At 32.5% G+C, this 24831-nt stretch overlaps 4 protein-coding genes across 4 annotated transcripts; 1 reads left to right on the forward strand and 3 right to left on the reverse strand.

Moving 5' to 3' along the window:
* Nucleotides 1-5772: 5772 nt before the first annotated feature.
* Nucleotides 5773-10485, reverse strand: LOC126653929 (type I inositol polyphosphate 5-phosphatase 4-like). Its single transcript, XM_050347931.2, has 13 exons — nt 9732-10485; nt 9550-9637; nt 9124-9192; nt 8882-8969; nt 8702-8806; nt 8001-8619; nt 7720-7913; nt 7504-7612; nt 7267-7415; nt 6814-7114; nt 6483-6557; nt 6243-6374; nt 5773-5937 (listed from the first exon to the last, which is right to left on the reverse strand). The coding sequence occupies exons 1-10, from the start codon at nt 9756-9758 to the stop codon at nt 6889-6891; spliced, it is 1674 nt and encodes a 557-aa protein (XP_050203888.1). The 5' UTR covers nt 9759-10485; the 3' UTR covers nt 5773-5937; nt 6243-6374; nt 6483-6557; nt 6814-6888.
* A 5590-nt stretch (nt 10486-16075) lies between these two features.
* Nucleotides 16076-17299, reverse strand: LOC126688016 (CST complex subunit STN1). The gene is made up of 2 exons (XM_050382577.2): nt 16541-17299; nt 16076-16428 (listed from the first exon to the last, which is right to left on the reverse strand). Exon 1 carries the CDS (start codon nt 17058-17060, stop codon nt 16569-16571), a length of 492 nt encoding a protein of 163 aa, XP_050238534.1. The 5' UTR covers nt 17061-17299; the 3' UTR covers nt 16076-16428; nt 16541-16568.
* A 585-nt stretch (nt 17300-17884) lies between these two features.
* Nucleotides 17885-19570, reverse strand: LOC126685844 (uncharacterized). Its single transcript, XM_050379817.2, has 6 exons — nt 19406-19570; nt 19219-19332; nt 18872-19150; nt 18667-18780; nt 18341-18413; nt 17885-18252 (listed from the first exon to the last, which is right to left on the reverse strand). The coding sequence occupies exons 1-6, from the start codon at nt 19466-19468 to the stop codon at nt 18215-18217; spliced, it is 681 nt and encodes a 226-aa protein (XP_050235774.1). The 5' UTR covers nt 19469-19570; the 3' UTR covers nt 17885-18214.
* Nucleotides 19571-20111: 541 nt separating this feature from the next.
* Nucleotides 20112-23638, forward strand: LOC126653766 (probable hexosyltransferase MUCI70). Its single transcript, XM_050347701.2, has 6 exons — nt 20112-20652; nt 20738-20964; nt 21121-21297; nt 21380-21535; nt 22601-22877; nt 23129-23638. The coding sequence occupies exons 1-6, from the start codon at nt 20322-20324 to the stop codon at nt 23359-23361; spliced, it is 1401 nt and encodes a 466-aa protein (XP_050203658.1). The 5' UTR covers nt 20112-20321; the 3' UTR covers nt 23362-23638.
* The last annotated feature ends 1193 nt before the right edge of the window (nt 23639-24831 follow it).

Here is a 24831-nt window from a genome sequence, read left to right on the forward strand (position 1 = left end):
AATCAAATTAATTAATCAATTTAACAATTCACTGATGAAATAATGTACGATAGGAATCGTTAATGAGCTTTCTCTGGGGAAAATTTGTTCAGTATATGAGGAAATTGAGTTGAGGGTTTGCAATGAGTATCAATAACCATGTGATTGATTAACATTTTATTACTACAGCATTGGAGAAACAAATCAATTACTCAAAAGAATGCTTAAAACATACTTCCTCTATATTGAATAGGCTTAATTATTTTAAAGATCACGAACTTACCGTGTTTCACAATTTTAACATAAATTTTTTATTTTGGTAATGTCAGACACCAACTCTCGAATTTTTACAATTTAAAACATCAAATAATTTTCCGTCAACAAAATGCTTATGTAGATGCCGGAATAATTTTGATTCCAGCATCCATATCAACTCTTTTTCATGGAAATTGTTTAGTGTTTCGAATTGTGAAAAAATAATAGCTCGTGTACATTTGAAAGTTTACATGTAAGTTGTAAAATACGATAAAGATCATAATTTTTAATGAAATTAACCATATTAAATAAATGACGCACTCCCTCCATTCCTAAATATATATATTATTATTTTAAAAGTTTTTAAAATATTTTTCAAATTATATGATTTTTTAAGTGATTTCAAGTTATTATATATATTTATGCCTAAAATAACTTCATTTAAAAAAGATAAAATCATTTTTTCAAACCTAGACCTTTGTATTCTTTTTTAATTAAGATCAAATTTTAAAAATGTTGTTTAACTTCTAAAAAGAGTTACTATAAGAATTTTATTACAATCGAGCGAAAGTTTAAATTTAAAAAATAAAATTTAAAATTTTGAATATAATTATAAAAAAAAACCCATATTAAAAATGATTTTAAAAATTAAAAAATTTGGCCGTACTTAATAAAAGACGTCAAGATTTCGATTTAAAAAATAAGGTCTTTAAAAATAATGCATACACTAAGTGGGTATCAATCCAGTTAAGATGTTTGGATTGATTTTTAACTCATTATTTTTAAGAATTTATACGTTTTAATTCATCTTCTTTTTAAAAATTTCTTCTGTATCATTTGTTGTTTGATATTTAATTATTGGGTTTGCATTTGAAAGTTTATATGTTAAAGTTTTTAATAGGACCTTCACATTTATATTTCATTAATCCTTAATAAATTATGTATCTGTAGTAATAAAAAAAATTAAAGTTAACACCTAATTATAAGTAAAACAAAAGGATGATATCAATTTGTCACTTAAGAATCACTATCAACCATTTTCCTATAAATATAAGTAAAAATTGTTAATATACATTTAATAAATGAGAAATAGTGTTGCTATCATGGCGTCAAAACTTGACACGAATATAATAAAATCGGTGAAGATAGATGGTTAAGATTTGAAAAATTAAACTGAAAATAAATAAATTATATTAATATTTTTATAGAAATCCACCTATTAATTACAAAAAAATATTTAAAATAAATTTTTGGTGAATTAATATATTGGCTAATCCTCTGAAAAAACCTCCACCTTTTAGCCCCTTTTCGTTTGCACCCCGACGTTGTAAAATCTCCAATTTTACCCAAATTCACACCTTTCGTTTTCAATTCCACCCTTAAGCATTAAATCAACCTTTTTTCACTTGAAAAAGGTCCAAATCAATACTTAATATTTAAGCATATATACTAAATAGAGCTTAATGTTATATTTAAATAAAAGAATATTCTTTTCACAAATTAAAAAAACTTAATAATAAATTTTTATTGAATTCAATAAATATTATTATTTTGTACAAATTCAAATCCGATTTTATTCGACCTCTCTAATTTATTTGATATTATAATTAATTTTTTTTTAATGTATCATTAAAAAAATTAATTTAATTAACTAAATAATTAATAAAAATACTACATCCGTGTATTCCGACCCACTCTCGGTCGGCCGCCGTCGTCCTCCGCGTATTCCGACCCACCCCGGGTCAGCCGCCGTCCTCCGCGTCTTCCTCCCATGCTAAAGATTTATCTTGTCTCAAAAAAGTTGAGACAAACTATTAAGGTTTCCATGTTCTTCACAAACGCCTTGTGTGTGTCTCCATCCTTTTGTTCATATTCTAGGATATATCTTTTTCTTTCAATAAAATTATATTTTAGATTTTTTTGAGTTTTTTTTATAGCTATTGTCAATAAATTTATTTGTATTTACTCTTCTAAAACAATTAATCTAAAAAACATACTCCTCTTCTATAGAAATAGATTCATTATTTTCGGTGTTCCGAAAAAAGATATGAAAAAGATATTAGTTAAATATAAATTATTAAAATATCCTTATAGTCTTGGGAATTAAAAAGATACATTAAATATAGTAACTGTAACTTTGAAATTATTAAATCATAAGGATTTACTTAAAAAATTAAAATGATATTTCAAAAATATTATAAAAAAATTTATTATAGCTAACCAATTTTATATTTCTAATAAAAAAATGAACTCCCTCCATTTCACATTAAAAAAATGAACCAATTTTAATTCTAAAAAAACGAGAATATATAGTTGAGCATGAGAATTTCCGGGTCCCTATGCAAAAAGAGCTTAACAAATGTCACTTCTGTCCGAGTGCAGGCTTTAGGAGATTCTTCAAAACGCTGAACCTTTAAACGTCCAAACATGTCGTTTTATGTCCATCATTTGGATATATTACTTTGCTTTTTGCACCCTTTTTTTCATCATCGGCATAGATTAGATCTAATCAATTTCTAATAAAACCCTTTTTAAATGATTGATTATCCAACATACTAAGTCACCTAATCCAAAAGGCTACATTTATGAATCAAAATATAAGAATAAAATTGATTTTATATCAAAAAATTAAATAAAAATAATTGGTAAGTGCTGTAAAAAGGAAACGGTCTATTATATCCAGTAAATTAGAACTATATTGTAAAAAGAAAATCCTTTATAACCCACCTATTTAACCCACCTTCAATAACCCAACTTACGTGGCAAGATTTAATTCGTCCAATACCCACCAAAAGTGTATATTTCAGAAAACAAAATTTAATGCATCCCCTAATGGAGTTAAGTCAAAGAGACAATGCATTAAAAAGTTTGAATCCTCAAATTCTGGAGCTAAGACATAAAATTTGATGGATATTAGGTTGAAGCTACTTGTAATTCTTTTCATGCAAATAACCAGGCCCCCTCTCTCTCACCATCAAACTTTGATCCACATTTTTCTAGACTCCACAACTTTTAAATATTTTGATTTGACTTTTCCTTAATTTGCATTTTCGCCAATTAACATTATAAAATGAACTTTGATTCAACAATAATATTACTATCAATTTTTTCTTTTCAGGAAATATTACTATCAATTAATAATATTTGAAATGCGATTGTAATCAACTGTTTTAAGTCTAACAAAATGTAGGTCAATTTTAAAGACTAAGTAAATGAACAAGTTATTAAAGTAAATTTGTGGTTATAGATTCAAATTCCATCTTTTGCATTTTGTAATTCAGCTAATTTATAAATATATTGGGAGTATAGATACCATGGAGTCAATTATCAAACTAGAACTCAACTCGACTTAAAAATATAAAGTTTAAAACTCAGTTCGAATTTACTCGAGTGTTGTTTTAGAAATTCAAACTCGAATTTGCTAAAAACATTAAGACTTTCGACTCGATTTCATTATCCATATGACAATTTTAAAATTAAATTTTTTTATATAAAAATAAAAATTTTATTATAAATATATATAATTATAAAAAATTATAAAAAATGAAAAATAATTAACTAAAGCTTGCAAATTTATTTTAACTGGAGTAGTTTAAATTTAAACTTGATTCAATATTAATTAAATTATAGAGTTAACTTTTTAAATACGTTTTAAGTCAATTTTCAATAATTAATAAATTGGCTCGACTCTATAACTCCTAATTGGAAGAGAATCATTTATACATACAGTCCAAAATTTAAGTTTAGCAATATGTGTCTCTAGAGGGCAAGATTCGACTCTCTCTTTAGTAGTCAGTGGGCTGTTTAAAAAATAAATCCCGCTAACTCCTGCTAATCCCGCTAAATGTAATTCTATCTTTGATAAAAAAAAATGTAAAACATTCAAAAATGTGCTAATCAGTAAAAGAATTCCAATTTTTATAGTAAAATGTAATTTCTCTGAAGCAGACAAATTCCTGAGGGGGAACAAGGCGCCACATGGCAGAATATATATGTTGGGGCTAAAGCTTTTGTCTGTATGAACCTCCTTCTCTACTGCCACGTCAACTCTGCTAATCGGACGGCCATAAAACCTTTTCACTATTCATCTGCCCGTCGTAAACCAGAACCCGACGAACCTAAATAAAACCCAACACTCTTTTATTCGCGTGAAGAGCACGACTATGTTGAATGAAGGAAGTGCATTGCACGCTCTACTTTAGCTACTAGGAAAAGTAAGCCTCGTTGGCACGGAAAACAAGCGAAACGGTGACATATCCGGAAGACAACAAGCCGTTTGGTTGTAAAAGTAAAAAACGGTACTCTCTCAGTGTTTACAGTTTTCAGATATATTTTTTTAACTTTTTTTCACCTCTTCAAGCTAAAATAACCTAACAGATAAAATAACAGTACAGTTTTTAATGTTTTTTAATGTCTATGCATTATTAATTTAACGGTGGAAATATATTATATAAATTTATTGAAATCACTTTTTTTTATAATTCCTTTATTAAAATTAATGGAAAAACTAGTACTCCACTTATCAATTTGGAGAACACGTCTAAAAAATTTGAAGCTTTAAAGATTCAAACCGTTTATTGGCATAGTCGAACGAGATTCAAGTTAAGACCTCCGTAATAGTTGGACTTTGTTCATCATCGTGCGCCAAAACGGCATCTTAGCGGGATTTAGAATTAATTTTTCTTTTTCGATTATTATCTTTTACTCGTATTTTTTACTGTTCAATTTTTAATTGTTGGATTAAATTTTTTTGAAAGACCATATATTTACTTTTTGTTGTATGTCTGTCATATTGTACTTTGAACTTTTTTTCAATGAATTTATCTTGGTTAAAAAAATGTATAAATGATTGAAAAATATTGTAACACCATAGGATCAAATAAACTTGTTGTATTTACACATGCATTAACATGAAATTGGTAGGAGATCTATAGGTTTAACTTTTAAGATAAAGAAAAAAAATTAATTAGAATTCTAAATAAAGTGTTGTGATTTCATGTTGGTTGCATCTGTCAATTAGTTGATTCATGCAAGTAATGTCCAAATAATTGCAACAAAAATGAAATTAGTTGAACAAAACTGTATAATCTTTACCTATTTATGTTTACAATCTTTTTTTAATAAAGTGTCCAATTTTGGGCAATAGAGCTAAAATCAGAGAAACATAAATGCAAATTAATGATACGGATGTGTTTTTATTGAGCAAAGGTGATTACTAATTCCCCCATCAATGCAAAGGGTGTTGCAGGAAATAAAATCTTTTTTAATTTGCCCATCATTTTCATAAATTTCTTGCTTCTGACAATGAGAGGGTAGTTTGGTAAATAAGTTGCATTAAAACTGTGGTACAAGAGAAAAAGCAAGTTGACCTGCCAAGCACCAATTATAGAATCTAGAACTTGATTCTTAATTCAAGAAATTAACCAAAATTATTTCAATTGTTTCATAATGAAAAAAAGGCTCAATTTGATAGGGGCAACATTGTCTTTTGACAAAATTGCTCTGGCAAGGTGACAGAAAATGTAAAATACAAAAGCATAAAGAAAAAGAAACTTCATATATTCATCAAAAAAATTATTCTTTTAAATTTATGAACAGTAGCCAACATGATCTCTCACTCACTTCTTTTAAATTTTATTCACATCTTCTTTGTAGCTTGAATTGCAAGTAAATTACACTCTTGAACACTTCCTGAAGTTAAGCCTGCAAAATTAAGAGGAGAAAAAAAAACACTTAGAGAATTTGAGATACTTAGACTTATGTTTTGCAACTAAAGAACTGGTGGTATACATTATAGAGCTATGTTGCACGAAACTCGTTGAGTTCTACGTTGCAGCTTTTCATTTCATGCTTCTAAAACTTTATATTATTTACCTTATTCCTATTTCGGCTGTTCACCGTTTTAACATTTCCGTTTTCGTGCAACATAAATTATAATAGAAAATGCACGAATGAAGCAGCGGCCAGGTCATAATAGTACCATCCAATAGCATTTTAACTTCCGTTACCTTATCATGATGTCGGAATATGCTCCATCGATCGAGTTAGAAGTTGTGTTTGCAAAATAGCACTTTGAGATGTGGAATATTCACTGGCTGCAGTCTTGCTGAATCAGGAATTATCCACAGAAGCAAACCGATCTGTACGCATTGTGATGAGAAAACAAAAAAGTGGGAAAAATTAAAATATGGAATTGGAAAGAATAATCTTAACTAAACAGAGAAAGGAAAAGAAGGTGGAGGACCAACCTTTTATTGGATTTGTAGGCAAAAAAATGTCTCTGTCACCACCAAGGCAGTGAGTTTGGTGGCAATAGTGCCTACCTGCAATTCAGGGACCAAATAATAGATTCAAATAAGAGATCTTTATATCTGAACTTTAATGGGAAAGAACACATCATTTACGCTACTTTAAGAAAACGTGCACAGAACATGAAATCTTCTTTTTTCCCCACTGGAACCTAACTATTTTCTTAAAGACAAGTTGCGCATATGTTCAGAAATACATCGCACGGCTTGAAACATGAAAATTACACTACAACAGATTTCGGGCATTATACAATTCGTATAAAAGTTGTACCTTGGCAATAGTGCTTTTGATCCTTCAATAGTATTGAGAATGCAGGGAATATGCATGAATCAGCAGTAACATTTCTTAAAAGTAATTTAGTTGAGTGTATCCTCGTGCGTGTGGCAATAGCTCTTCCACCTCAATTCTTGAACTGGAAGAATTCATGCTTTTCTTGATTCGATTGCGGTTAATGGACTCAACCTCGGCCAAAAATATGCTATAGACTGGTCTATGATCTGAGAATCTCGACTCTCCACGTACATAAGATAACTGATGCAGGCCTCGTCCATACCATAATATACGATCACACCTACATTCATGTTTGTAATCTTAAGATTTAGAGACACTACAAAGACATGACAACTTGAACGTATTGTATAGTGTATGCTAAATATTTATATAACAGGAATTTTTTTGAGATGTTTCAGAAGATATGATAAATAACAAAAAAATGGAGTTTACCACGCAGGGGTTCTTCGTTTCTCCTTTGGGTGCCTATCATCCCCTGCATATCGATCTGAATTATTAGAGTACTTGTATGTGGGAGGGAAATATATCTTCCCTTCACTCCATCCCTCAAACACTCGTCCACGTTTCTGTTCTATCCGCAGCTGAAAGTAGGACCATTACAGATGTGAGATTCAATAGAGTAAAATTGTGTTTCAATAATATCAGTTGCTCAAGTGATAAACAACATGCCTGGTCATTATCTAACAATACCCTCCAATTGTGCATTTCAACGAGAGCCTTTGCCATACGGTAATCCAAGGCAATCCTGTAATTCAAGTCCCCAAGCCAAATAATGCGACTGCATTAACACAATGAAGTTTTAGATACTGCAAATTCATTAAGATAAAAAGGTACTAGAAGCAAAAATGTGAGAACAATTGAAAGCAGAATTGGTTAAGGCCTTACTCGTGGTCTAAAATTGTTTGAGGGGACTTTTCATCTCCCATACCATGAACTCTTGGAAATCTTGTCTTTCTAAGGATCTCCATGACATCAGAATTCCTCCGTAGCTCATCTCCCTCCTTCTGCCCAGATGTTAGATGGGTACAGATGAAACAAAAGCTCGTCTGGTGCAATGACATGCTGATTGAAATTGAACCCTGAAAAAAACTTCAGAGAATAAAATACTATTTTGATTTTTCCTCAGTTCATCAAAAGATTTTCTCTAGGATTCAATAAAATTGTACCTTGTTCCCAAGATAACCCATCAATCCTCTGCCCACACAAGAAACTTTCATGTTGCGAACATCATCTCTGAGGTCACTCTTTACCCACACTGTTAGAAATATCCCAACCATTTGCTTACTGGCAACCAAACAGTACCTTGACTGTCCCGCTTGCCTATTATTGTCTTCAACTGAGAATGATTCAATGTAGTCAATTGGTGAATAGTAAGGGGTACCCGGCGAATCACCAGGTCCATTCTCATCATCAGAGGAACCCCATTTCATATTAGGATCATAATCACTTGGTCTTTGACCAAAGATGGCCCTATCACAAACGCTGAAACGTCTATCTAGCCTAGGTTGTTGCGTCATCATGTCGTTATCCATTCTCATGCTGCGGCTCAATGACTGAAAGGATCGACGATGGAAGAAAGACGAGGCCTTTTGACGCGCTGATCCCTCAAAATCTGCATCCAATTCTACAATAGGATCGGGGATTGGCGAAGGAGAACGATAATCGCCACTTGTACCTGGAAGACTATTTAGGGTCTTCCTAATAAGAGCTAGCCATTTTCTTGCTGGGCCATTATCTTCTGTACCTAAGACATTGCCAGCATTGAGAGGAACAATTTCTTGAAACCTGGATGAGAAGTTTTCGCTCAACGTCAAAGTTTGGCTAAAACAAATGAGGTAAATTAACATAGTGATTAACTTGTGCATACCCAAGGACATAAATGTCAGCAGGAGGAGAGGTATGGAGCCAATCTTCGAGATTCAAATGACTCGGAGGAGACTTTCCGGCCACATTCCATGTTGCTACGAAAATCCTGCAGTCAAATAGGAATTAAGATCCAACTCTAGAAGAAAACAAATGTAAGCAACACAGTCAACACGTTACGCACCTATAATTATGAACATCAGTAGCTTGTGCAGCATCAATGTCAATCTTATTTCGTCGGACTCGATCAGAATACCTCTTGTTCAATCTCTCTGCAACAGAATGGCTGAATGAGAATTGAGAAAACTAATGGGGAGCAGGTTATGAAAAAGTGAAACACCAAATTATTACATATAAATTCCTTTTATCAACATTTTGAGGAGTTAAAGCAAATGTGTGGTCCAGATCAATAAGATTATACTGAACCTGTTTTGCTTTTCTTGATGGTGCACGCCTCTTTCTCTGAGAAGTTGTTCCTCCAGTCTTCATCACCACCTGAAAAAGAAACACCATAAAGTGGTTAAAGCTGAGCCAATACATCAATGCAGCAAATTCAAACACCACAAAAAACAAAGGCATTTTCTTTTTTAGCCAAGAAAAAACACAAAATTAATGAAACTAAAACTCAGAAAACAACAAATTAACAGATCTCTAGCTGCAAATAGAACTAACAGAACCCCCCATTAAAATCCAAATTGCAGAAAACAAATACTGATTGAGATGTATGAATAATGCAAAGCATTCAGGGTCAAGAAGAGTCCAAAAAAGCACCAAATTTATCAAGTTGCAGTAAAAAATCCCAAGATTCCCAAATCCAGAAGAAGACAAAGCCCAGCAATAATCAGTAATCACCTCCATAAACAACATCATCTGCTAGAAACTCCTCAGCTTTGCTCTTGATATTGAACCACTTCTTCACCAGTGTCTTGGGCCATGAGACCTTAACCAATAATACAAACAAACCAAGTCAGAAAATTATCACATCATCAAATGCATCAAATTTCAAAACTTTCTCATTTGGGCATCACACACACCTTGCTCTTCGAGTTCCCATCTCTCATTGTGTCACAAATTCATAAGCTTTTCAAAAATTCCAATGACAAAGATGGCAAATTTAACTTCTGGGTCTTGCACAGAATAGAATGTGAAGTATAAAAAGAATCAAAAAACAATCTTTTGTTCAAGAAATATGAATGCTTTTGATGTCAAGTGATGAACAGAAAACAATTGAAAGATACAAATACTTGGCATTTTGTAAACAAGAATCCAAGAAATACCCAGTTAAGGAATCTCTGCGTTTAGTTCAGAGAAACTGAGTTAAAGAGATTAACAAAACTGAATGAGAGGAAAATAAGAAACAGAAGTGAAACTATGAGATTCGGAGAGTAAAAACAAGACAATGCAGCTGATATAAATCAAAGACACAGAGCTCTCAAGGTAATAAAAATTTTGAATAATGAAAAAAACAAACACGTTCTGAGTAGAGAGAGCAAAGTATAGAATTTGAAGAAGAGAATAAAGTGCAAATATTTGCAAGGTTAAACTTAAAGACCTCTCTCCTCACACACGCACACAAAATAAACTCACTAAAGCCTTTTTTAATTTTATTATTTTGGGGACTTGGAGGGAGAAAGGGCCAAATGGGTGCTTGTATTTTCTCTATTACTTGGTCACCAAAGTTGGGTTGGGTTTGATCTATACGCTAATGTAATGTGTAGTTTAAGGTAGTAGTGCCCATTGGTTTTTAGATGGTAAAAATAAAGGAATTGAGGAGAAACAAAAGGGATGAAAAGAAAAAAATTGTGATTGTATAGAATAGAAAGACTTTGGAGTTGGGAAGAGTTTGTTTATTAATGGCTACTTGGAGTCCCTTTCTCTTCTTTATAAATACTATCCTTTTAAGGGTATACATTTGGGGTATGTTTGTTTTTGTATTGGTTAAGGACAATGTTCCTTCAATGTGGGGGTGTTTGAACCACTTATTAAAGAACCGGACTAGACCGGCCAGTGAATAAAAAATCAGTCAAATGTTCAGTATAAATAGCATAATAACCAATAAATTATGTCCAACCGGATTGGAGCGGATTGAATTAGATCGAACCCATAGTTGAGCCGCTAATAGGAAATCACCAACGACAAATCTGTCAGTAAATACCAAAATTTTGTTGTAATTTTCCATTTTTTAAACTTAAACAGCCCAATTGACGGTTGAATTGGTTAAATCAGTGGCCTCATTGATTCGGCTTTGAAAATAATGATTTGAACTCTTTATTGAACTTTAAAATTATGTATTAATGTAATAGTAGTAGTATATAGGTGTATAGGTTTTTTGATTAAAGAGGGAGTTTGTATGAAGAATAAGAAGATTTTGATCATTGCTCCAATGTGGGTGTTGGAAGATTATGTAATTAATGGGTTTTGATTAAATAAAAGTTTAGAAGGAATTAATCTCCTCAAAACCTTCTTTGCTGCTTTTTAGTAGCTTGTCCATGTGCCGGTGTGTTAAGCAATTTTAGAGGCTCTTTTTGACCCAATCTAGACTAGTGTCCAAGTGAAACAAGGCAATTGTGCCAATTTTAAGCTTTTTGAATCAACAATTTTTTTTGTTCAAAAAAAAAAATCAACAATTTTTGATGTTTTTTAAAGTCTAATGTTGTTTTCATGCATAGATTAAAGCAATTATAAGGAATTTGTACTTTGAGTTGCTCCAAAATCCTCATGGGACTACATTTTAATACATGGATGTAGGATCTTGTTAGGCCATGAAGGGTCCCCAACCCTAGCCCAATGTATCTCTACAGCCCACGCCATTCCCTAGGGTTTTGTGTATCTTATCTGTCATGTCTAGAGTGCAAATTCGTAATTCGGTTCGGTTTGATAGTAAAAACATTAAAATAGATCGAACCAAATTTTTGATTTGATTTTAATTTTATCTAATATAAAGAATAATTATTATTGTTCAGAATTTGAAGATAAAGTATAAAAATTAGATATTAAATTTAAAAATAAATATAAATCAAATTATAATGTGTTATACATTTTACTATTTTAAATGCATAAAATATTTAATTTTAGAAAAACAGCGTATTTAAAATATATCAGATCATACATATAGCTTGGTTATTTTGATTTTCAATCTTTTAAAATTAAAAACCGAATAAATTTATAAAAAAAAAATCAAAGAAAATTATACTGTTCGGCTCGGTTCAATTTTTCGGTCAGTTTCAGTGCACACACCTAGTAGTTATGTCAAAGCTAGTCAGTGTTTAGCTAAAACAAAGTGATTATTTCTTGATAAGCTCTAAAATCTTGATTTTCTTAATTGAGTGATTTTTAATACCCAAACCACATGCCACATGTGGGAGACTGTGCCTAGGTTCTGCTTCTACTTCAATTAATCCTAAAATTAGTTCAACTCCCAATGCTATTAGCATCCAATTAACACATAGTTTATGAGTTCAAGGGATTAAATTAATAAAGGTGACGGCAAAACTGTCCAAACATATGAACAAAACTAAACAACCCGATCTTTAATCTCAAAAATAGAATCCCTAACCACTACAAATTACTACTAATCTACTGTAATATAACCCCACCAAAAACCCTAGTGAAGGTTCCACTATAACAGATTATGTGATTTTGTTTCCATTACTAGGTTGTCTGAAGCTTGAACAAGTTATAGTTGTCCAGCGAAATTGTATCACCTTTTTTTGGTTCACTTGCCGACGTGGCAACCCATTATCAAGTAGTTCAAGAGATGGTTTGTGTATTTATTCATGATAATTGGGTAATTAAGCATTAAATTATATGATTAGGTAGTTAGTAATATGCTTTTAGTTTTGTAGTATTTGTATAAACTCTCCACTAACAACATGCATGTTCTTTGTTTTGCATTTTCTTATATGTTCAAAGAATAATAGTATCAAGAAAGAGTAATTTAAAGCTTTTAAAAGCTATATTAACTTCAATCAAAAGAGGTGGTTAGACATATTTAAAGAGAATAGTAGTCTATCTTTTGACTCCTCATTAAAAAACTAACAACAAGAATATTATGGTAATAGTAATTTGAATGGTTAATATGTGATTATAATGCATGAACCCCTTTTTGTATTGATTTGAATGGAATTAGAACCAGTAACATATTTGATTCAATTTAAAATTATAAAAAAATCTAGTTTTTCCATTCGCTTTAACTTGCTTGCTTCCATTTTGAGTAAAACAAAATAGATAAATAGACACATCTCAATATGTTGATTGAAAGCGTACTTACCGAGTGAGGAGATCGAAGACTAAAAAGTACTAGTTACTTATCAGTCAAATATTTTTCTTTCGGCTAAATATCCCTTGCATGAAAAAAGATTTCACCTTCTTCGTTTTGAGAAGGAGAATTAGAAAAATAACATCGACTTTAATTTTTCAAAATCTCTGAAAAAAGCATGAAAAATTGGCTCGAACTATATGTCTATGTCGCTTATTGCAGCCAAATCTAAAAACCGAACTAAACTGAAAAAAAATAAGTTTAATCTTTAATAAAAGTAAAACATTTTTGATGGATTTAAATTGAATGCATACTTGCAAATGCAACTTGTTTAATAGAGTTTAAATAAGTGTTAGGTTTTAGGTGTAATATATTGTAGACAAAATAAAGTTGCTGGTCTCTCCCTCCCACTAAATAGTAAAAACTGTACAATTATGTAGCGTACAGTAGAGGATGGTATCCAAATTGGGCCCCCATCGTTAAATGCTTTATGTTGAGGGAAAGTGGGGATCCTCTCCTAACCTTTAAGATCTTTCATTTTCTTAAATACATCAAATAATATACATAGCCATTACTATATCATCAAAATGGTACCTAATGAGCACTTCCACAGATATAAACACTTGGACTCAATAAATATATCTTTCAATTTATCTTTCTCAATTTGTTGCCACGTGTTACAATCTTAATATCATACTTGCATGTTTGAAAAAATTTCAACAAAGGTTCATTGTGCCCCTCAATTTGTAACAAAAATATCAATTAAGAACAAACTCATATCTTTAGATACAAGACTCGCGAGTTGATTAATTCACCTCATTTCACCTCTTTAGCTGAGATAGTAATGATTGGAGCAATTGGAGTTGAAATGACAACAAACTATTTGACTATTTGGAGCTGCATAGGTAAAACGACTCAAAACGCTTGTGTTTGAAGGTGTTTTTATCTATACCGAATATTTTAAGAATGTCTTGATTCAAATTTACGGGCTTAATCTTATATGATCTTTTGTCCCAAATTGAAGGAGCAAAATTTAGTTTTGATTATCTAATTACAAACAAAATTGATTCTACTAGGAATAATGTTTAGTCCTTGCCAATTAGTAGTAATTACAATTAGCTGAAACTGGATATTTTCAAAAGCTAGTTTTTATATTGTTCCGATTAAGTTTAAATTATAGAGTAACGAGACAGTCAAAGGATGAACCATCTTTGATTTATACTTTGGGCAAAGTATCTCCAATTATGAGGAATTTAATTTTCTTTATAGTCTTTCTTTAGCTTTGTCAGCTTTTAAATACCCCCGTCTTTAAAAATTTCATAACCCTTCGATTGGTTGATTGATTATAAGTAAAACTCCAATTTAAACTTCACAAATTATAAACACAAGATTAAGTTACAACCAATTAGTATTTAAGCAAACTTGAAGATGATCCAAATTCCATTAAATCAAAGAGCTCAGGTGCAATTGTTAACAATTATTCATCTGAAAAATGAACATGTCTTTAACATGTTAGTTATAGTCTAAGTAGTTCTTTAATACAACGTATCTATTTTTGTTTATTTCTCTAAAAAACCTAATCTATGTACCCTTACCCGACCAAACCAAATAAAAAACTAGTAATGTCAATGTCATTTAATTATTCAGTTCAATTCCAGTCTCAATTCATGTATTTAAGTTCTAAAAAGTTAATACTAATGACTCCCTAAATGGGGTTGCTTTGTTGTGGAATTTCACTAAAGGATGTCATGCAAATCTTTTCCATCCAATCAGAACAACATTAGAATTAATATTAATACAGAATTCAAGCAGAAGATCTCTCAAAATCCTGTGTAGTTATCCTAATAATGACATACCAAATATTAGTAGGGCATATGCCACAAATTAAAAATAAAAAAATAGGGTTTCTTTATGCATATTTGACAATCATATTAGTGATGACATAGTCACATGGCCAAGCATTTGGGAATGGGGTTGTGTCCAAATTGTACCTTATCCTACGGATCTCTACTCTCTCTCTTATTCACCATTCCAAAAGAAGGTTCAACTATGGACTATGGGCCATTAAATGGGCCATACTAATTTAATGTCAAGTATAAGAATTATTAAAGCTTTGAGTTGATTCATCATCATCATCCAGCGTACCATGAAAGCACTTCCTATTCTCTTCTAAATCTTAGTCTCTACTGCAATTCATAGCATCTTCATTTCATGTCTAAAAGACTAAAACCACTTGTTAAAGAGAAGTCATAATAATGTACTCATTTCCAATTGAAGATAATGTAGTTTTTTTTACCTAATTTCACTTTCAAGGTGAAAAAAGCAGGGCATTGACTTGTTATTCTTCTTCTTGCTGATTTGAAGGTTTTCACTTTTGGTAGAAACTTAGAGATGGATTTTTTACCTTCAAAAATACTTTCTTTGACCTAAGCAAAGATCTTGTCACCAGTTTCCCCAGTTAGCCATCATATCATACATGACAATCCAAATCTTTCCCCAGTTAACCGTAATTTATTCATATTAGCTTGCAGATCTCCAACTTACTGATAATACCTCAATTATTATCAAAACTCTTGTTTTAGCTACTAAAGTTCCTACAATCCTACTGTTCTAATGATTAAAGATTGAGGGGGGAGTAGATATAGCATAAATTCAAGAGCATCAAAGTAAACTGCATACATATGTGTTATGTCGCACGGACACTGATGCAAGAAAACGAGACATTTGAAATCAGACACAGCGAAACGATATTATTTTAAAGTTTCTATGTTAAAAATAAACTTCCGTGCCCGACATGCAAATTTTCTAACATGTTTCCAAACAGAAAACGAAGATTGAATCGATAAACACAATGTAAAATTGCGGCCTTGAGAAAACAATGCTTTAACATATATACCTAATAAATTTAAGTAGGGCAACAAGTACTAGTCTATCAACAAAAACGACAACAAAGAATTATTATTGCAACCAGTTGCATGTTACAAAGAATTGTCAAACACAACCAATTCATAAAGTTCAATTCAATTCTTCAACAATCCAATGCATGCAGAATTAATGATGTAAAATTACCCAACAACACGGCAATAAGAAATGTTATTTTCTACTTTAATTACAAAACCCTGAAATAAGTGGCTCCGAATATATTAACCAAAGACCAACTCTAATATGTTCATTAAATTTATCAAATAGTACTCTACTGAGTAATCAATTACAAGTACTTCTCAAATGCTAATCCATAAATTCACATATCTAATGGATGCAGGGGCCAGCAAAAGATCATAACCATATACACATATTTATTCGATTTGTTTCGGCAATATATCTCACATGGCATAGCTTTGATTTATCCCAATCATCACCACCATCTACCATTTTATCTTCATTTTAGTATGGTAGCTCTCAAGTTCTTTAATACCTAAACCAAAATACTCATAACTCCATAACAATAAGCTACCTAACATGTTTCTTTTCACCTATAATCGAATAAAAAAATTCAATCATTTATACAATGGCGGATCCATAAATTTTTTATAAGATGAAAATATTAAAAAAGTTTAAAATTTAATAAAGTGGACAATTGCTCACAATAAGCTCTTCCTAGGTCCGCCTCTGCCTACGTAGTAACATCATAGCAATTCCGAGCAAGCTTAATGCATTGCAACCAGTGAAGAATCTCGGTATTAGGATCTCTTTCGATCACGACATCAGCCACAGTAATCTGAATTACACCTCTATAACTCGTGATCCTCCCGCGAACCCTAGCTACGAGTCCGATTTTGACAATTGAAGCAAAGTGAGTGGCCATTTCGGCAATCAATCGAACAGATGGTGTGCTACGTCGAGAGAAGTAAGGTGAAGTGAGCTGGTTAAGCCAGAGAATGCAGGTGACGCAGCCGGTTCCGTCGTCGATCGTAAATTTGAGGAATCTGTTGGGTTTGTGCTCGCGGGAGGTTACGGTGCCGAGAATTTCGGTGCGGGAGAAGGATTTGTTTGTGTGGGAGAAAGAGATTGGATCTGAGGAGGAGAAGAAGTTTCGGATTTGTTTGAGTGAGAGGAGATCGGCGGCGAGTAGTTTTACGTGTGTGTTTTGGTATTTTTGATCCATTTTCTGTTTGGCTTGTGGTGTGATGAAGATGAAGTTGATTTTCTTGAGTTTGATGGCCAGTTTTGGCGGTAAATATTTTAAGATGAAGAAGCCATTTTTTTTTAAATTCAATGATTTAAATATGGCTTTAAATTTCGTTAATTATATTTTTCTCTCCTTTGATAAATATTTTGATTTATTTCAAAGAATTATAGATTAAGATTCTTATTTTTTTCTTATTCAATAAATTCCAATTATTCTCTGCATGTTGTGGACTCTCCGTGATATTTTTCCAGTTCTTCAATTTGTAGATGAGAGGAATTTCTTCAAGTTCACTTCAATTAGCAGAATTAAAAAGAATACATACCTTGCTTTCAGACTATAAAAGTTTAATCCTAATTGATTCAATCTACATTCATTTTGAAAGTAATGGTACAGGTTTCTTAAAAACTTGACTTCTCAAATTCAAGTCAATTTAAAGAAATTTTAATCTTTTTTAAATATGCATTTCGAATAGAAAAAAAAAGAACATTTTCATTTTTTTTGAATTATATCTGTTTTTTCAAAACTAAGGAAATATATTTTTTCAATATACAACTAATATTTATCTTGTATCTCATAGAACCAATGAACAGCTTTTATATTTCTTTTTTATTCACGAACACACCCTTATAAAGTTTTTTTTTAAAAGTTCAATTATATGGCTGTGTGAAACAATGTTGGCTATCTATTCAACAGAGGGCATAATTGAGCCACTTTTAAAATTTTGAAGGTGCAATCAAATAAAAAATTCTAAAGAAATTCAAATGACTGTCAAAATAATGTAAAAGACACATTGAACCATCTTCCACAAAATTGAAGTTCAATAGATATTCTGCATCCAGCACTGTTAACAGTATCTACACATGACACTTGCACTGAAACTGCCATTATGCATCTATAAATGACGGTTCAATTTCCGTACTTCAACTCATCTAATGGTGAATTTTCAGGAATTCTCAACCCACATAAAACTTAACTCTAGGTCACTGCATAAGTTACAGCTGCAATATGCAGATAATTCTACAAATCTAGTCCTAATCTCAATCAATTCAACAAACAACATCAAACCTTTCAAATAAATTACAGAAGTCCCTTTCAGTTTCGCTCGTCCAGAACAATTGGTTGAAAAATGCTTATCCAACCATGGTGCGCTTTCGACCCCTTTGACGAACTATAATGCAGTGTGATAAGAAATTCCAAAAGGAACTCAAAGATTCAAAAAGTTAAATATGTCAAACTTATAGGAGATGAAGGTATACCTTGGGCAAGCTTGTTCATTGTGGATGACCATTGCTTTGAGGACTTTCTATACGCGGCAAGTATGCGATCAATCTGCAAAAGAATGCAAGTTATGAAAATTTAAACACCATTTGACACTTCCAAAACTGTACGCGAGAATATATCTCGGAAATGGCACTACCTTTGGTGCCATCTAGTTATTGCTGCGATTAGTATTGGCAGACCAATAAACAGTAAGATTTTCAAAGATTTTTCCATTGTTACGTCTCAAATTTCATTTTCTGCATGGAAATCTAATGAAGCACAACTTAAATTAAAACAATTAAGATTAGAATTCTTGACTCACCACATTCCCACATGAAGAGTGCATAGAGAGCAATGCTCGTTCCAGCACATACAAATCCACTGCCTTATCTTCAGGAAGGGTCGACGTAAAGCTCAAACCAAAATCAATGAGAACCTGCGAAAAACATTTCCTAATCAAGATGCCAATTGCACAAAACAACAGCTAAACCTCAAACCACAACACCCACACAAATAAAATCACTCACCAATTGATTAGTACCATTACGAATCAGTATATTAGAAGTGGTCAAATCACCATGAATAAGTCCACCGTCATGTAATTTCCCAATCGCATCACCAATCTGCGTTGCGATATCATCCAATCGTTCCTCCACAATACCGTGTAACCCAAATTCAAGAAGAATATCTTTGACAGCACAGCCATCAATAAACTCAAAAGTGAGAGTATGCAATAAAGGATCAACAGCATACAAAACCGGAGTAGTAACCCCAAGCCGTCTAGCCTTGGTCATGCACCTCGCTTCCTATAAAAATTAAACCCTAAATTACTAAGAAACAATTATAATTTATAATGATAATACAAAAAACTCACAGCATTTAGGCGCTTAAGAGTGAGCTTGGAATCTAACAATGGATGCCTATACTTCTTAGAGAAGCGTTCCTTAATGATTGATTTTCTTCCGGCGAAAGTTGATTCGAAAATTCTCTGAAAGAGAAACAAAATATGGAGATTGAATTGGGGAAATTAGTCGTGAATTGAAAATTAGGAAGGAACTTACAGCTTCAGCGCCTTGCTTTATGAGAGTAAGGGAGGTGTTTTTGACATCGGAATCAATCTCCATTTTTGTAAACTAATTCGGCGCCAACGGAGAACAGAGCAACTCAGCTAAAACCCTTTTCTTCTTCCAATTTCCTTGGCACTTGAGCATTCGAAAACGGCCACGTTTCACATTTATCTTTAATCTTTGTCTTGTTTAGTATTGTAAAATAACAAACATTCATTTTGCCCCTCAACTTGGCAAAAATATTAATTAAGGATAAGTTTATATTTTTAAATAAAAACACCACAATTTAGTTAACTTGGCTCATTTTAACCTCTTGCCATTTTAGAGCAATTAAGGTTGAGGTGACAATGAAATATCAAATCATTTGAAATTATTTGAATTGAAGAGATAAAACGAGTCAAAATACCTTCAAAATAAGTATTTTGATTCGTTTTACGCCTTCAGCTCTCAATAGTCTGGTACTTTACTACCACTTCAGCTCTAATTTCTCTAACCATTTTTACACCTTAGCTAAAGGAATAAAATGAGTCAATTACCAATTTATGGGTGTTTTGAAAACAATCATAAACTTATTTTAATTGATATTTTATGCCAAATTGAGGGGGCAAAATGAGCCTTTAATGGTAAAATAACAGTAGCCGATTCAAGGGCCATTTTGTAAATGACTTAGCGAACTAAGCCAATACGGCACCGTTTACACTCCAATCATTCCTTTTTGCCGGGAAAATCCCTAACCGATCATCAATCGGGAGGGTTACTGTATATCTCAAGATGATGAACTGAGTGCTCTTTCTATTACCTTCGTCAGTGCCATGAAAACTTCAGGAAGAAGCTTCGTCATCGCAAAGCAATTCAACAGTAGCAATTCGAGCTAAGACAGTAGTCTAGTTAATTCTCTTTTTTTTTGACAATGTCATCTTCAGTATTCAACAACAACAACGTTTCGATCACCGTCTCAGATGACGACTCGGACGAACTCGGTCGCAAGCGAGTCCGAGTCCGTCGAAAACGCAAGAAAAATCAAAACTACTTAATCAAAAATCACGAATTAGCTCATCGTGCTCTCAGATTTCTATTAAGGTACTGGATGCTTCTTATTCTCTTCGCCGCTATTAGTTTACTCTTATTTGAAGCCTCTAGAATAGGTAAACGACCACGTTTTGATGTAAAACCTGAGCATAACGGTAAAATTGGGGATCTAGAAGTTCAGCCGAAGACATTAGACCGACTTGATCCGCCGCGTAAGTTATTGGCAGTTGTTTAGAGCAGCATTTCATTGTATTGTAAATGTATTTGTTTTATTTATGTTTGAATTTGTGGTTTCAGGTTGCTTGAAGCTATTACCTGACGAAGAACTACTACATTTGGATTTTCCGATGCGCGATGAATTGAATACTGCTGTTAAAAGTGTGGTATACTTATCGGAGAATGACGCGCAGCAACAACGCGGAGGGAATAGTAGTAGTACCCTCCCTCGACTGCGCACTGAGGGTACACGGTTTAATTTATTTACTGGAGATCAAACCTTTGACCAGAGAGAGAAAAGTTTTAAGGTTAAGAACTTCACCTTCACATCACTGGACTGATTTAGGATAACTTGTAGAATTTTGTGATGTTTAGAATTGGAATGTGAAATTATTATGTGATCAATTTGGTTGTTAGTATGTTGATTCTTGCTCTCATTGCATTGAAAATGTGGATTTTTTTAGGTGCATGACACTACTGAAGTACATTGTGGTTTCTATAGTGAAAATGGGGGTTTCAAAATTTTGGATGAGGACAAGAGTTTTATGAAAACCTGCAAAGCTGTGGTGTCTACTTGTGCATTTGGTGGTGGAGATGATCTTTATCAACCTATTGGAATGTCAGATACATCACTTCAAAAGGTTAGCTTTTGGATTGCTTAAAATCTCATTCATTTTTTAGGCTTTAGAAAGCAAGCTGGTTAAATGTTTTGTCTACACCCAGGTTTGCTATGTTGCATTTTGGGATGAGATCACTCTAGCTGCTCAGGATTTAAAGGGTCATAGAGCCGGTGAGGATCGTTTTATCGGAAAATGGAGAATTGTGATTGTGAGAGATCTTCCTTTTGCAGACCAAAGGTTAAATGGTAAAATTCCAAAGGTACCAAAGTTGTCAAAATGTAATTCTTTTTATAATATTTTTTTTATAAAAGAACTCCTTTATATGGATTTCATATTTGAAGTAGTTACATGCAATTGCTCTCTTTCTATTTCTGTCTTGTCAAATATTATTTTCCATTATTGATGCATTTATCACCATCTTTTTTCATCTTTATGGCGTCCTAAATGATTTTGGCTATTCCAAACAATGAACTCCTTACTGAGTGTGAATCTTCAAAATGCTATCATTTTATCTAGTGTTTGACTTACTTACAGTGGAAAATGATGAGTGTAATTAATAGATCACAGAGCAGCATATTCCATCTTTTGTTACTACACGAGTTTTGTACCCTGTGTTTACCTCAAAACATCTTATTTTCTTGTATCACTTGGTTTTTGTGATAGTTTATGTAGATCATTGAAGTCTATGGATAGGGTGAGTGTTATCTATTGTGATTTGCACTCCCTTGAGATAAGTACGATTGAAGATATCCCCTTCAGGTCCATGGATCTACATAGTAAGAAAACAGGAATTTGACCTATCTTAATTGCATAAACAAATTGTAGTGATACTTGTTAGAGTAAGCATTTACCTGCTTTAATGACTTTATTTTATATGGAGGCTATTACTGCTTGTATGCGGCTTACATGTGGAATTTGTTATGATATTGTGAAATCTTGCTCACAACATATTGCCCTGCATTGCACTAACTCATTAGGACGCCCCCATTCTTCTTCCATATAGGTATGACTTTACTGGATATTGACTTACTAAAGCATAAAAACAGCGTAGGGAAAAACTTCAGTAAGTCTGGCACCAATACGCTTTTTCTTTTTTTGTTGCTCAGTGGATGTGGCTGTTTTTCCTCTACATGTTTTAGTCATCACCAAGTTACCAAAGCAATTACTGTGAAACTGTCAAGCCATGCTTGTAATCCATGGATCAGTTAATATTCTTTTTCTTTATTGTTGTATTATTTACACATGCATGCACATTTTCTTTTTGTTGTGCTCCTCTACTTGAATTCTTTTTATTCAAACTCATGTTCACTTCTGCTGTTGTTAGATGCTGGGACATCGGCTGTTTCCCAATGCCAAGTACTCCATTTGGGTAGACTCAAAATCTCAATTTAGAAGGGATCCACTAGGTGTTTTAGAAGCCCTTCTGTGGCGTCCAAATTCTGTATTAGCAATTTCATTACACGGAGCTCGTAGCAATGTATATGAGGAAGCTATAGCTGTTGTGAAGAAACACAAAGCTGCCCCAGAAGAAGTTGAGCTGCAGCTGTCTCAATATCGACGGGACGGCTTGCCTGCCGATAAGAGATACAATGGAAAGAAGGGTAAGCTCCTCTCTTTTAGTTGTTGTAAGGCATGGCTACGGTATTTACAACAAAAACTTTCATCTTTAACTGAAAATGAATTTTAAACCAATACTTAACCCAACTTTACAATCAAATATTTGATGCATGCAACTATTTCTTGGAAAAATTATCTTTTAATAGGCGGCCAAAGGGCAAACACTTCAAAGAATTGTCATCTTAATGCTTCTATTTTTGTTGTAGAAAATAAATAAAAGTATTGATTTCTGCAGCTTTAAATGAAGCTTCAGTCATTGTGAGGGAGCATACGCCACTAAGTAATTTGTTCATGTGTCTCTGGTTTAATGAAGTGGTACGCTTCACTTCTCGAGATCAATTGAGTTTTCCCTACGTGCTTTGGCGACTTAAAGTTCTCAAGGATATTAATATGTTCCCTGTTTGCATCCGAAAAGATCTTGTTAATAGCATGGGACACATACGCAAGGCTAAGCCGTTGGTAAGTTGATTGTTGGTGCTGTAGTACTGCATTCGCTTTTACCAGGTAGCAAACTGTTGGATGAATTGTTAGGTTCAGAATATGAATATCTTTTCCCTTATTCCTTTTTCGCTTTACCATTTTCATTTTACAACTTTAGTTTAGTCTTTAGTCATGAACTTGTAAATGGCTAGCGGAGATCTTGTATTTATGAGTATATTCGAGAGCAAATGAGTTTATGTAACAGCATAATCACGGATGGTACCAAAAACGAATCATATCTCGCTTGAGTTTAAATTTTTGTTCATATTTCGAGTATTATTTTGATTTCGAATTCAAACGAATGACAAATTAAAAGTTTCATTTCTCTGGTAAGTGATTTTAGAAGTGCTTTTCCCAATTATTCACATGAATGACGTGTTTTCCAAAAGCATTTGGTGGTTAAAATCAAACCATATTATTTGAAATTGAATTAACTAAATTGTTTTATCTATCTAACTGAATCTATTAAAGTAACCAAATTAATTGAAATTATATTAACTCAATTAGTTAAAATCTTTAAAATACAAAATTGATTTGGACTAAATTGAATGGCTAATTCGGTTAAGCCGATACATATATGAAGAATTTTGAAAGAAATTAAAAAAGTATTCTTCTAATTTGGTTAATCAAATTATAAAATCCCTAACCGTAATTAAACCAAAATGTTTCATTGACCATACTAAGCCGGCCAAATTATCAAATTAACTACTAAATTGATTAAAATAGATTGGCTAATTTGATTTGGGTTAATTTTTCTCTTTTTTTTTTTTCCAAAGATAGAATTCATTGATGAAGAGTAAATTACATTGGAAAGTCATATAACAAAGTTAATATATGATCTTTCAATTTTGATCTAAAATACTAACAAACAACCCAAGATACAAGCAAAAAATAAATCGAAATTAAGCAAATCTAAACATCGATTCCGCATAAAAGGACCGAACAAGAACTTAAGAGTGAAGTTCCGTTGGAGCGGGTCTTCGATTTGTCCTTCCGATTTGACCGGCAAACCGCTTGATCCGTTGAAGCTAAGTATTTCCGATCCTCATCTTCAATGAAGTTCTAAAAAGTTAGAACAATACCCATCCAAAAATTTTAGATCTACAAAAAATTGATTATGAAGCTTGAACAATCACTTGAGATTCTTGATAGATCTAAAAACACACACCATAAAAACATAAACTTTCAAGCAAAAAAACACTAAAATCCATACCGAAAAAGCTATTAAACGGATAAATTTATTGAAATAAGGCTTAAATTTATAAAAGATTAAACTTTTATGGGCGGAGAGGAGGCGATTTCCGATTGAGATTGGAAAATCACCTCCTCCCACCCTTTAAGAGATAAAGTAGAGAGGAAGTTGTTTAGAGAGAAGGGAGAGAAAAATTTTTTTAGAGAGAGAGTGAAAGTTAAATGGTTAATTTTTCTCACACCTAACTCGTTCCCCTCCAATTTCCT

This window comes from Mercurialis annua, linkage group LG6 (assembly GCF_937616625.2).
Source record: "Mercurialis annua linkage group LG6, ddMerAnnu1.2, whole genome shotgun sequence".
Taxonomy (NCBI): domain Eukaryota; kingdom Viridiplantae; phylum Streptophyta; class Magnoliopsida; order Malpighiales; family Euphorbiaceae; genus Mercurialis; species Mercurialis annua.

Bases quoted from the DNA above. Each gene is read 5' to 3' on its own strand.
- LOC126653929 (XM_050347931.2), bottom strand. From the start codon at position 9,758: ATGAGAGATGGGAACTCGAAGAGCAAG. The intron at 9,638-9,731 runs GTGTGTGTGATG...TTATTGGTTAAG, and splicing joins ATGGGAACTCGAAGAGCAAG to GTCTCATGGCCCAAGACACT. The intron at 9,193-9,549 runs GTGATTACTGAT...TTTCTTTTTCAG, and splicing joins AGATGATGTTGTTTATGGAG to GTGGTGATGAAGACTGGAGG.
- LOC126688016 (XM_050382577.2), bottom strand. From the start codon at position 17,060: ATGGATCAAAAATACCAAAACACACACGTAAAACTACTCGCCGCCGAT.
- LOC126685844 (XM_050379817.2), bottom strand. From the start codon at position 19,468: ATGGAGATTGATTCCGATGTCAAAAACACCTCCCTTACTCTCATAAAG. The intron at 19,333-19,405 runs GTAAGTTCCTTC...TTTCTCTTTCAG, and splicing joins TAAAGCAAGGCGCTGAAGCT to AGAATTTTCGAATCAACTTT. The intron at 19,151-19,218 runs GTGAGTTTTTTG...TAATTTTTATAG, and splicing joins CTCTTAAGCGCCTAAATGCT to GAAGCGAGGTGCATGACCAA.
- LOC126653766 (XM_050347701.2), top strand. From the start codon at position 20,322: ATGTCATCTTCAGTATTCAACAACAACAACGTTTCGATCACCGTCTCA. The intron at 20,965-21,120 runs GTTAAGAACTTC...GGATTTTTTTAG, and splicing joins AGAGAGAGAAAAGTTTTAAG to GTGCATGACACTACTGAAGT. The intron at 21,536-22,600 runs GTACCAAAGTTG...TGCTGTTGTTAG, and splicing joins TAAATGGTAAAATTCCAAAG to ATGCTGGGACATCGGCTGTT.